We start from the raw sequence: 13,880 nt of genomic DNA on the forward strand, positions 1-13,880 counted from the left end.
TGAGTAAAGTTTTGGTAATTATAAAGAAAATAGAACTATGGTGTTCGGACTATTTACAAATATCAATTTAGTAGGTACAGTAGATTTACTGGTCAAATGAAAAATTTCTTACTTAGATTGGAATTTTCATCCTTCCACGCCCCCCCAAAATTAGCAACTTGTTTTCGTCCCTGAGGCTCATAATCATTCAGTTTTTTTAAAGTTATTAGAATGTTGCTTAGCCTCTGCCACGGGTGCAAGTTAAATCATTTTGGGGGTATCAGGACAACTTGGACCGACTAGCATGCAAAAAGGCAATCTTGGTAACGAATCGAAGCAGATTAACAAAATGTGTATGAAAGATACGTTTGAGCAAAATCCCAAGCGTACCCTGTGCCCAAATTTCTAAGAGATTTTGGAGGGGAATCTAAAGACACAAGATTTAATTCTTACATTTGTTTGTTGCATAAACTACCTTGTTGTTTTGGGGTACCTAGACAAAATCGAATCATACACCTACCAAAACTAACAGTACAAGTCTTTTGTGTGGAGGGCACAGCACTGAAAAGGAGGCAAGCAAGTCCCAGAAACGCACTGTGCTAGAAGGTTTGGCTCTGCTTGCCTCCTAGAGAACTAATAATCTGACAATTCGGTTGCTCGAGTATTCAGTTGGTGTTCCACAAGGCTCATATCTTGGCCCTTTTTTCTTCCTCGTATGAATTAACGATTTGGCACAGGCTATCAAAGATTCAACGCGTATGATTTGGTTGCTACTGTGCCCATGTATGCTGATGAAACTGCTTTTGTTGTCAGTCTCACAATTTGAATTTGCTGCATGAGGCTATCAATAGCCTCCTCAGAAAACTGGACAGAAGACTTTCACTGAATGTTGCATGCATGGTTATTTCTGAACACTTAGTCTATGCTCATTTCTACCAAACAGAAACACAACATTCTCAAACGTCAAAATAAGATCTGGAGCAGAAAATTTGCGAGGAATGGGCTTTAAGTGGTGAAGAAATCATACAAATTGTCTCAGTGTGCAAAATTGACTGCTAAACAGATCAAGAGAGTTGCTAGCAACGTCTCAAAGCAATTGGTTTTTGAAGCAATTGGTTTTAAAGATGCACCAAATCTTTTCCCCGAAAGAACCTCTTCAAACTGTATACACAGGTGTTGTCGAGCCCCATTTTCGGAACTGCTGTTCTATCTGGGGCTACGCTGTTTCGACTAAAATCAGCAATTGCAAAACTTTAAAACCGCGCTGCATCAATAATAACAAACAGCAGCTTCGATTCGGTCCTAAAAAATATGTGGAGCCAGGGGCGGTCTGGCCCGGGTGGCAAAGTGGTGATCGCCATCCGGGCCCTCAGAGATGTGAAGTAAAAAAAATTACGGGCCCTTTCTGCAAAAGTTGGAGAAGAGAACTTTCATAAACTGTGATATTACACATAGTCCGAGATACAACTTTTTGTTTGGGGGGGGGCAGCCCTTATAAATAAGTGTAAAAAACAGCCATATTTTACAAAATAAAAGTATTTTATAAATACTATTTGAGTTTTTTGTGGCCAAGGCCCCCCGACCCCCGGTATCTCGGTCCTTGATATTACAGACACAGCCAAAGCCAAGGTCAATGCGCGCTGGCTTCACAACTACGCAAGAATATGAAGTCTGCGCGCAGGCCACAGGGCCCCACTATGACCAACATCCCCTATACAGAAAGACTATTGCAAATTTTGTACAAAGAAAAGTCTGTCCCAATTCCTAGATAAATAATTTAAAACTGTATGTAGAGATCAAGGAGCTGTTGTTTGTAGGTACTGGTCTGGAGTCACCATTACATTTCTAGCTAAAAATTACTTTAACCAATAAAACAAAGAAAACAATCTTAAAATTTGTTCCAAATAATAATTCGTCATCAAAGTTTCCAGGAGTATCAACAGCAATATTTTCTGGATATTTCACTAAAACAAACTTTCGCACATTACGGAAGTTTTGCGTATCAAACACAAGAGTTTCTGCCCTCGAAAGTTCCTTTCCACCAAAGTTTCTTCCCTCAAAGTAGCAAGCAACAGACAAAGGCCTGTTCTTCTTTTCTCTGAAACCCTCTGAAAGGTGCATGTTGAAAAGTTATAGTGAAGTTTTTCTGTTTACTAATTGTTTAATGAACAATGTGTTTATAACTATAAAGTTTGGTACAGACTAAGTTTGTAGGTTAGTAAATTTCAAATTGTAGTCAAGATACTAACCTAGACCAATAAAAAGGTGACACATGCAAGAACAGAACTAGCAGGTTGAATTCTTGGTTTTTTTTCTAGGCTCAATTTCAGAATATTGCATATTGATTAGGTTCGCTTGACAATATTGCTAGAAGTATTAGAATAGGATTGTTATTTTGAACTGTAGTTGGAGTTTCTTGGAGTTACCAATTGAACTACTGTTTTGCTGTTATTGTGCAAAGTCTAACTACAAAGAATCCTTGATTTAAATAATGTATAGCACCAATCAATAATTGATTTGGACTGAGCGTGCTTTCATTAGTGGGTTTGGCTCAAAAAAGTTCATCTGTCACACCCTGAACAGGGCCTTTTTGGTTTGCTAGCCACCCTGCAATTATGATGCCAGACCGCCCCTGTGTGAAGCATTCATGCTACACGTCCTTTTCCTACAAATCATTGCAAAAACATAGAAATGTGATGCGGAATGACACTCCAAATAGTTTTCATTATCATTTGTTTTTATTTGAGCAATTTGGACTCATTAATACACTATAATAGAGACCTTTCTAACTTTTTGATGATTTTTTAAGAATATGCCTATTGTGGAGGTCAGATATTTATTCAACCCAAGTGCTCACCTAAGGAGTCTTCCAATATTGGCATTTGATTTGCTGAATCTGAGCGTTGAACCCTTGACAAGTTTTTCATATAAGTCGATATTGATGCGTCTTAAGACGACAATTTCAACGGAATTGGAAAAGTTGAAGACCCGCCTCATGGATGGTTCCAGAAGAGTGTCAGGTACCAGCAAAAAGATGACTTGGACAGCACACGACTTTCGAGCTGGAAAGTCTCACAGCAGCTCTTGAGGACGAAATCAATGGTAAACAGCTACGACAATGGTTAAGTATCTAACCCGGCTCGACACGAGAAGAACAAATTATCTGAACAAATGAGGAGACCAAAAGTGAATTTTGAAGTGCCTGTGACGCTATCCAAGAAAAGCACGCGATGCGCCTCTCATAAGGCAAGAAAATGTAAATTTTAACAAATCTTTGAATTCACTAGAACACAAATAAAATGAGCTAGAAATGATTATAATATCATGTCATTTCGTACAAAATGAAATGAATATACATATCTGGATTGACCAGATGAAAAATGGCACTTATCATTCATATCAGGGCCCATGCCCCGAATTTGAAAGTGGGGGACCCAGGCTAAAAAGTGGGGGCAAAGGCTTCTTACCCTTTTTACTGTATCTTTAAAACTACTTGCTTTGCAACAAAGTAGGGGGCATGGCCACCCCGGCTCCCCCGGTGTGGGCCCCGGATCTATACTATATATTCTTATCTTATATATACTAGATATATAGTAATCGCATGATTGACATGTCTTGTTTTTCAAAGACTTGTTTTTTTCGGTTTAAGATGAATAAGGCGAATATTGTCTTTTCGTAAAATAAGCGTAATTTTTTAACACTATTTTTGCTGGTCAAGAAATGTGCTCTCGTCCAAGCTTTGCTGGGGTGCTCCATGGACATATTTAACCCTTGCCAATTCCAGCAACTTTCACTTTCATGTTGTTCATTATCAGTTGTGGCCATTTTCCCACCGTTCTTTCAGAACTTCTACCCTACAAGCTCCACGTTGGTCGCCAGGAAGTTAGCAAAAGTAGGAAACCTCAAATTCTCAAAACCTCTTGCTGTCGAAAAGATTGTTTTCATTTCATTCATATTCATAAGTTTTCATTTCCATTCTACCTATTCTTTCATCTTAACCTTTTCTTTTTTAATTCTGCTTTTTTAATACATCACAATCGAAGAAGGAGACGTGTCTAGAAAGAATTTAAGATGCAAGAGATTGGAATAACAAGGGAATTAGTTAGGATGACAGGTAAATAGAGTTTAGTCAGTTAACTAAATCCTCCAAAAATTATAAGCTAGTAAATGATAAATATATTTGACCATATGATATGATAATATAATGAATCTTCACACAATATAAACGTTTCATTATTGTTTTTTGTATCTTATGATATATGATGATATTATTTAACGAATATCTATATAGGATGAACATTTTAACTAGATCCGCTGTTGCTGACTAGCATGTGTCTATTTTCAGTTTGAAGAATTTCCTTGTAGGCTTTTTGAATCATTTACAGCCTCCGGACAAGGTACTGCCCACGCACGTATTATATATCTGTAGCTAGGAACTCATGATGATAACTTATATTTGTACATTTTATATCTGCATCAAAATTTTTATAGCCGTTTTAAATCTGCAAAAAGATGGAATTGCCCCTTGCCCCCCCCCCCATCTGCCAGGGACCATTCATAACGTTAAAGTCCTTAGATATCCTTGTAACGTTTTAACTTTGGTTTTGTTTTGGATTAAATTTAAGATATCGTTGCCTAGTTTTGTTTTTATTTTAAGCACTAAAGCTTATTACAGACAATTGATGTGCGGCGAACGTATAGTACTAGTGTATCTTCTAGCAAAGCAAAATTGTTTAATTTATTTATCCACTGATACTTGCAACTTAGTAGAATTTTCAACTGTTGACGAGGACAAAGTCTTCCAGTCTTTTTTTGAAACTCAACACTTAAAATAGACCAAAAGTGTAGCAGGTGACCCTCCTTGACTTTTTGTCAAAACAAGTATACGAAATGTTGAAAGCACATGTACAGAAGTTCTTTTCCTTTCCGGTACCTATCCGATTTTGCAGGATAGAGGGCTTTTTTCCTCCAGTTGACGAGGAATTAATTTTTGCTGAAGGTATCATTTTTATACAACGTTTCTTCTAATATGGTAAGTACGTTGGCACTGCAATATGTTCCTATAGTTCCTTTATCTGCATTATTCAATATATGTTATGCTGTTCTTGTAACTAACATCGCATTCTCCTTCCAGAAATCTATGCTACAGAATCCGCAAAACAAGTCGAAATTTTACGATGAGCCTGGGTAAGATTTCGTATTCCCAATTCATGAGTTATAAAACCTATGATGTACATTTTATTTTTGTGTTTGATGATGGTTGTAAATATTATGTGTATCGTAATATTCTGAATACTACACATTTTTATAAGGATACCCTAAAAAAAATTTCCATTTTCCATTATAATATTTTCGAAGATATCGAAGAATATTAGCCTTGATCGTTTTAAGAAGTTTTTGTTTTGAGCCTGAATTTATAATATGAGCCTGGACGTTTTGAACTTTAAAATACATGTTATTTTTTGAAATCTGATGCGATTTCAGGGGAACAAAGCAAAAAGAATTTTCATTTCGAAAGAAAAATTAGGCAATTATAGCAGCAAGAATGCTCTTAATAATTGTAACACTTTGAACTGCAAAAAAATATTTCAATATATAAATTGGGCTGTACAATTTTATTTCGTAAAAATTAATTATTTAGAGTCTAAATGTTCTTATTAACACTATTCTTATAAAAAGAGTGTTTTTAGCATTTTTTATATGATAAAGCCTGTTAAAACAATTCTTTACGGTTCCATTCTACTTATACTTCTACCAAAACTGGCTTTTTTATTACCTGCTAAGACAGGGAAGTTGATGGAGATTAATTACAACAATGAATGACTTCTAGCAGAAAAACTTGTTTGATTTGAGAGCCATGTCTTTTATACCAAAGCATTTGATCCTAAAACGGAAGAAGAAACAAGGTGGAAGGGACATGCTTGTAACCTTGTCTTTACTGGGGATGCAGTTCGATACCTACGCGACATTTTCGATCACAAATGTACCTATTGTTGATTCAGCACTATACCAAAACCCCCCCTCTCTCTAGCAAGTACTCAGCAGGGTCAGATATAACCAGATGCTGCCTTAGCAAACTCAATCCTATGATATTCAACAACTTTTAGCGCTAGTCATGCCAATTTCACAATTTCAGAAATGTCGAACCAATATATTTACTGCTACGCAAGCAGTTTGTATGCAAGTGGCCTACGATAAAAGACACCGGCGCCAAGTTCCAACTTTGACCAATTCGTGTATCCCTCCCGGTACATCCCGGTATTGAGACCACTGATTTTACGCATCCTGTGTAACATGCATGGCTTCTCTAAGCATTTATTCGCAAATTGAAAGTAAAGTTTTACGCAAATTTGACACATTTTATGTAAAGAAGCCATTATTAATAACCTCCTGAAATGGTATGTTGGAATACTAAATAAAATATGCTTAAACGCGACTTCTTGTTGACATCACAACGTCGTGATGACGTCAATCGTTTATATGATTTACATGTTCACGTTCTTTTGAAACCCATATGCTTGCAATTTTTCCTACTTTCATCATTTTTTAGAATATTTTAGGGTTAAATTCAGGGGGGAAGGGTGTTGGCAAAATATCTTTTTGCAATGCTCAACATATATTATGGATCCTCCAACAAGTGCTTTATCTACTGCAGTTTTTCATCAGAGGTAGCTCGTGGTATAATTCTACAAATATTGGTAGGGAAAATTTTGAGATATGTATGCAAATTTTATTCCTGTTTTTTATTCAAAATTCACTAGTATGATTTTTAACAATTCATTGTCAAGTTTATATCTTACCAATGTAATTAAAGAAGTAATTAATCTTTTTTAGTCTGTTAAGAGTCCTGGGCCGAATTATTCTTCAATACAATGTGCAATAAAAAAATTCTGCAACAGCGATTATCTTCCATTTATTTTCCATTCATTGTTTTTTATTCAAACGTCTTGAAATTTCCATTCAAAATGGTCTAGCTAACAATGATATGAATGAAAGATTTTTAAATAGAAAAAATAACGAACTTATGGCGCGAAAAGGGATTTCTTAAGCAAACTCAATCTTATGCCAAATACATTGAAATTTCTTACTTTTTATTTGACAAAGGCTATTTTTGCAACGGAAATATCTAGAAATGTTAGTGGAAAATGTCCTTTATTACTTAGACATACTTTGATGGCTGGAAGGGAATAAACAAACATGTTTATTTGGATGGAATACACGGGCTCTTTGCATTTTTATCACAATAACATCAAAATATTAGTACATGAAACTCCTTCAATTTTTTCGTATTAAATCTTCTCAAGGTGGTCCTGGAATACCTTCTCCCGATGCATAAACGTATTTCGTTAAAAACCTATCTATTTATTTTGTTATCAAAGCATCATTTTTTCCGAAAAATGATGCATAATTTTTTCCAAAGCATCATTCAGGTACTGGATACTACCTAAAAATATTATCGTTTGCTGGAGTTTTAGATTCTCATCCCCAGAAAACAGTAAAAGGTCGAGGTATGAATCTCGTTGGAGGTAGATTGGCGTTCATTTGAGTATTTCTTAATTGGTATTGGGTAGCGTATCTTGAACCTTAACTGTTAAAACTTTCAATTTATTTTTAAGCACCCACATCTATAGAAATCTGAGAATTACGGAATCCGGAGTATGTTAAGAGTCCTAGGCCCATGTGAGATCTACGGATTCTGTATTTTGCATAAGCACATTACCACGAGCGGCCACGCGGTTGCAATGTTTGTTTCAGAAAATAATAAGACTATCTGAAAAGTGTAAAATGATTAAATATATCTTCAAAATACAATTAATTAAAGTAAAAAGAATCTATTTTCGAAGGTGTTTGGAGAAACCACGCCATCTAAATATATCTGGTTTCGTTTATTTTTCACTTTTCTTTTTCAAAATTATATTTTTGACTTTCTTATTGTTTGCACAAAACATAAAGAGAAAAGTGGGCTAAAAATAGATCATATTAAACTTTTGGTGGGTTTGGAACTTTAAATTGAACATCCAAAGTTTTAAGTCCCGCCTTTGTTTATTTGGCAGTCAAAAAAAGCTTTGTAAGTTTTGCAGCTGACCCCGGATTATATTATTCGCAACACGCGTTATGTCAAAACAAAATTTGCCAAATCAAGTATTGCAACCAATTTTTAATGTCGAAGCAAGCTGTACGATAACAGGTCTCCAATGTTTTGAGATTTTTATCGTTGGTATTTCTGGTCATATACACCAGAATATTTGATTCCCTGTTTTTATAAACAATTTCCTGTACTGAACAAAATTATTGTTATACTTTGCTTATCCACGTGCCAAAGGATTAAGCTGACCGATATTTCCATGTTCCTTTACGAAAGTACCTTAAGATACAGTAATTCTCTCGTTAATCGTCGAATATTTTATCTATTATTTGCATCTGCATACACATATAGTTGCTTTTTAGTCATTTTTTATTGCCGATGCATAAATACTGTAACTTTTTGCTGACAAGAACACTTACCATACAGATATTGACGGTATTCAAAGGGTAGGGATTGACAATCGTTTTTGCCTATTGACACTAGTAGCTTTAAACTGTTATTACTTTATGATAGTTCAACAAATCTATTTGACAAAGATTTGAAAGCAGCTTCATCCAAAAGAAATCAAAGAAATATACAAAGAAATAAGCAAAGAAATAAGCAAAGAAATAAGCAAAGAAATAAGCAAAGAAATAAGCAAGAAAATGAGCAAAGAAATAAGCAAGAGAATGAGCAAAGAAATAAGCAAGAAAATGAGCAAGAAAATGAGCAAGGTAATAAGGAGCAAGAATTTTAAAATGCATTCCAAAGGCCACGCCTATTTCTACGTCACAGCTCCAATTTGGATTGAGGAAACCCTTCCACTGCATATCTAGATCATATTTACGTCTTTGGACTATTTAGCTTTGAGTATTCAACACTACTGCATGGGCAACTTTTCTTGGTGACATGACGATGAATAAGCCTGATCAAGAAACCAACGGTCCAAGTGGAAACAGGTTTTTCATCTTCATTGTATTTTGGCAGCAATTTTACAGCTAATGATCCACCAAGCGTAGAAGGTTAAGCTATTTATGAAACAGATCCAAAGCTTTATATCGCTCAACAAAGCCTAGGGCACCAACTATGAAGAATTACCATTTTTGCCAAGAAGATTTTGGTTATGGTCTTTTCCTATTCTTTGATGCATTAGATTATGAATTACGGCTTTTAAAAGTGTTCTACTGGTCCTCGAATTAAATGCTTGAAATGATAGAAAAGCACTCATGTTAATGGTACAAGTATGATCAACTTCTCGCCCGGAGGAAACTGTGCCGATGAAAACATTTCTAGAGCTAAAACGCACTTTAAATTTGAAGTATACTAAGAATAAAAGTAGTTATCGATTTTTTATATCTTGACGAGACACGGGGCTTTGAAACTCTTGCTTATGTTTGTGAGCTCATACTGGCCACCATTAAACTGGCATCGTTTGGAAAGATCGCAGCTTATGTGTCACGGTTAATGTGGATTTGGTTACATAACGCTGAGGCACTTTATGTGAATTGCTAATTTAACATAATGTTCCCAGATCTAGAAATCGCTTCTCTATGATGAATTGTTACAAATGTAGAATGGATGTTGTAATTTAAGGAGAACCGATGAATCTACGGCCCTAGAAAGAAGCTTGAATGTCTTCGCAATTTTCATAAACTATATAAAGTGCAGTGATTGCTTTTAATGTGCTTTTGTGGACGTGAGCTGTGCGATATACTATAAACACCAATATATCAAACCAACTGTTCCCAGTAAGAACTAATATTTTTGGAAGGCTAAAATTGAATCTAAGACATAAAATTGAGTAGCAAATATGTACAGAAATATGTTGAATTTGTTTTTGAAGTTTGCAAAGTTATGTTTACAAGTATATTTCATCATCTTGTAGTCTTTTTTTATCAATCAAACTATGGTATACTTTGGCAGACTATTGTTACAATAAGCGAGTTATATGCAGCAAGCATTTAACGGAAATTTTTGGTAGTGAGTGGAACCTACACAGGCATTTCTTAACACGTACATTACATAAGTAATGTTTCTCAAGTGAAATTAGATGCGATTCTCAAATGATATGCTAAGTCGATATGATAGGAATTGAAGAAGAATTGTTTTCTAAAGGTTTGAATTTTTTGTCAATGGCCTAAACCAAAAAGCTTTAATTACAAGCAACGAAAATCAAACAGAAGTAGAAACTGTTTCAGTAATTCTTGTAAACGATTTTGTAAAATATGACGTCTTGATAAATTTGACTCCTGGTCATGAATGATATGTATGCAGTGCATGCTACGATATGATTTATGACATGCATTCCCTGATATGCTACTGTCTTTTTTCGATTGCAGCAATAAACTTTTGGGGACATTTTTACAGCTATGTTTCTCGCGTCAACACTAATATTATTATCATTATCAATCTAATTGATGCAATCTAGCCAAAAAAGTATACTTTTTTCTTAGGATTTCCCTGAATAAATTTCTTAGATTACCCCTTAAAGTCTAGCTTAGTTTTTTGCAACCATAGATATTAAACTCTCTTTCAAATAAGCTATCTTTTGTATAGAATGGTTTCGCTTTGAAATTTATGGCTAGGCCTATATGTAACGAATATCAGATTGATTAGAAAAAGATTTTGGAAGACATCGCACTCAGAGTTATTTAATTCAATAAAGTGGTATCAAGGTATTTCCTAGACACGACAAATGTCTCCCAAATAAATTTGCCAATCGTTGTTATTAGAAAAACTAACATGGATTTTTTTATCTTTCTACAGACTGGCGTTTGACAATGGACATGACAACACAGAGTTAGCCAACGCCCTTCTGTCATTAAGTGCGAGATACGCAATTCCTGATGTCCTTGATTCCAGCTTCAAAGATAGCAGCCCTTACGTGAAACCAGACTGCATTCCCATGGTGGCCGCCACACCGTCGACATATGGTCTTGCAGGGCAGCCTGCCGCCTCGTTGCCACGAGCAAATGCATGGATGGGAGGCTCTGCAGCCGCGCTCTTTGGATATCCATATTCGTCATATGGCATCGACCCTGTTGCCTTCTGCAGCTGCGCAACAAGGTAAAGCACCTACGCAATCCATTAATAAGCCCTATCTTATTTTTCTTGAGCAATGGATACAGTATAACTTACCCGGTGTTACCCTAGACAGCAAAGTTTGAGTCGCAATATCTACTCTCGTGCTCCAATATCCCAAAGTAGCAGGAAAAATAGTTCATTAAACTAAAACCTATTGTTTCCAACACTTTAAAGTGCTGGATATCGACTATTATGAGAACGTTTTTTAATGCTAAAAGTTTCATGATCAAATGCTTTGTTGTTTTCATAATCTTCTAAAACCTCTGTTTCTTTACCTTTTCCAGGGCAGGCTCATCATTACCAGGATGGAAGTCATACCAGCAAAGTGGGGTACCAGAGTTCTCGACAGTCAGCTCAGGTATGCACCAACCAGCGATACGGTACCCGCAACCCCTTCATCACCCCCTTATATTCGCTGCAAACACTCTGCAGCAGAATATGCAAAAGTACAGCCCAATTGAAAGCAGAAGCAGCCTGGCTCTTCCTATACACCCACAACAGCAGGCGCCAATCCATGACCAAGTACCCAGCATGCAACAACAACTTGCTTCCAAACCCTTGAAAATAAACACAGACATTTCTAACCCACCTAGCTGCATGAAACAAGATTCACCCACTAGATCATCTGTTGCTGTGGTTGCTCCACTGATAGTGGAATTCAACCAAAAGAACCAGATGTCAGGGATACCCTTGATTTATAACGTGAACCAGTGGCTCAATGTACCCTCGTGTGGCAATGACACAATGGCATCAGCTACTGTGAAGCCGGAAAATAGCGTCACCCAGATGCAGCAACATGATTACATTAATACCCAGATGAGCTGTGCTTCTTGGCAATCGAATGCTGCAGCTCAACGGAAAAAGGATGCCATATGCCAGCTTGGAGAAGCAGCGAATATGATATTGCAGTGTCAGGAAGCCAAACCAACATCTCATCAACATACAATGAACCAAAACAGTAATTCAGATAGAAAACACTATCAGGTATGTAAGGCTTGTCTGTTGCGAGCGTGGCATTACGGTAAACAACTTTCCATTACTTGTTAAGTTATCCGCATGGAAAGAAGTAATAGACATCCTTAAAGAGAGTTAAAGGATAAAAATCCTGTTTAAAAATACCTTCTAAAAATACCTTTCAATTCCAATACGTTTTGCATATAGGAATAAATTATTTTTTTAACGATAAATAATAAAGACAAAATAATTTTTATTGTTGTCTTGAGGGGTTTACTAAAGGTAAAGTTAGAATGAGCTAGAAATGCGAATCCAAAATTTTTATTGCAAAGAAAGGAACGAAAATCGTTGTGAAGCCATCGTGCTCCTGGGAAGGCTGTAAATTCCTACAATCAATTAGATAAACTATGCTTCTATCTTAGTATTGCGAGCTTTAAAAACCTCTTTATATTATTGTAGCAGAAGCTCAATCATCTTTCTTCAATCCTTAGAGTTGCTGCTCTGCCCCATCGGTCATTGCATCTGATCTTAACAAGCCAAATTCCTCTGAACTGAATAAAATAATCACACAGACAGCAGTGATAGAGGGACAGGCAACTGACCAGTCAAATGCCCCAAAGAACCTCAAAAACAGGACTTGTCCCTATTGCCACAAGGTGTTTGCGAGACCTTTTACGCTGAAGAGCCACATTCGAAGACACACAAAAGAAAAGCCATATGTATGTAAAATTTGTCAGCGTTGCTTCTCACAAAATGCAACATTAGAGAACCACAAACTTATCCACACTGGTGCAAAACCTCACCAGTGCAGTGTGTGCATGAAGAGATTTGCCCACCAAACGTCTTTGAAGACTCATCTGAGGATCCACACTGGCGAACAGCCATATGAATGTGAGTTTTGCTCAAGACGATTCACAGATGGCTCCACCTTGCAAAAACATAAAAGAACCCATAGTGGAGACAAACCTTTCCCATGCCGTTTTTGTCAAAAGTGTTTTAGCCAGTCTGGGAACATGCGAAGACATATGACAACAACGCATAAAGATGAATTGCGGATGGAAGAGGCGAGTAATACCTCTTTATTAAAACATGAAGGCGTTTCTAATAAATCTAAGATACTATAACAGAAATTTACTTGCTTTTAGATACGCATAATTGACTCATATCCTCTTGAAAAACGAGAAGAAAGTGTTATTAACACGGCAGCAAGATGTCAATATTCTGATCTCCCAAACCTTAAAAGGAAAAAAGATTGAAAATTGGAATCCCATTTCCCCCCCAAAATTCTCCTCCTTCTATCTAAGCATTTCTCTTTCTTCAATCATTGAGTTTTACTACATTCTCCAACTTGTATAAACTGCAATTTCTGCAATTTCTTAAGTCTTGTTGCCCTCTACTTCTTTGAATCTTTTTAGTCCAAAGTAATTTTAAATGCGATGCTGCAGAGCAATGCTGGATGAGAAGCAGCCATTCTTCTTTCAAAAGTTTCTTTCTACAAATCTTCTTTCGTATACAAAGCTGGTTACTTGAATGTACCTTATACGTGAAACTGTCGCAAGCAGGGTTGCCATATGGCCGTTTTGACGGACAAATTTTCCATTCTGGCCATTTTTCAAAGCCGTCAAAAATTGATTTGGCCAAAAAAGCTAAAGCATGTTGAAGGCCACAAAAATACAAAAAAAGAACAACTTTAGCACAGACAATATCCAAAATTTTGTTAAATAATCTTAAAATTGCAAATAACGAAGCAAAAGACAAAGTAAAAGATAGCAGAAAATTGAAATTGAAAGCAAGTTGG

The 13,880-nt window shown here is 36.2% G+C and overlaps 1 protein-coding gene across 1 annotated transcript; it reads left to right on the plus strand.

Moving 5' to 3' along the window:
- The first annotated feature begins 8,953 nt into the window (after window positions 1-8,953).
- On the plus strand, window positions 8,954-13,206 carry LOC148958640 (uncharacterized). Its single transcript, XM_089112192.1, has 4 exons — window positions 8,954-9,003; window positions 10,811-11,110; window positions 11,413-12,112; window positions 12,574-13,206. Exons 1-4 carry the CDS (start codon window positions 8,954-8,956, stop codon window positions 13,204-13,206), a joined length of 1,683 nt encoding a protein of 560 aa, XP_088968318.1.
- The last annotated feature ends 674 nt before the right edge of the window (window positions 13,207-13,880 follow it).

Source organism: Rhopilema esculentum, chromosome 13 (genome assembly GCF_057945365.1).
Source record: "Rhopilema esculentum isolate cy_ngs chromosome 13, ASM5794536v1, whole genome shotgun sequence".
NCBI classification, from domain to species: Eukaryota; Metazoa; Cnidaria; class Scyphozoa; order Rhizostomeae; family Rhizostomatidae; genus Rhopilema; species Rhopilema esculentum.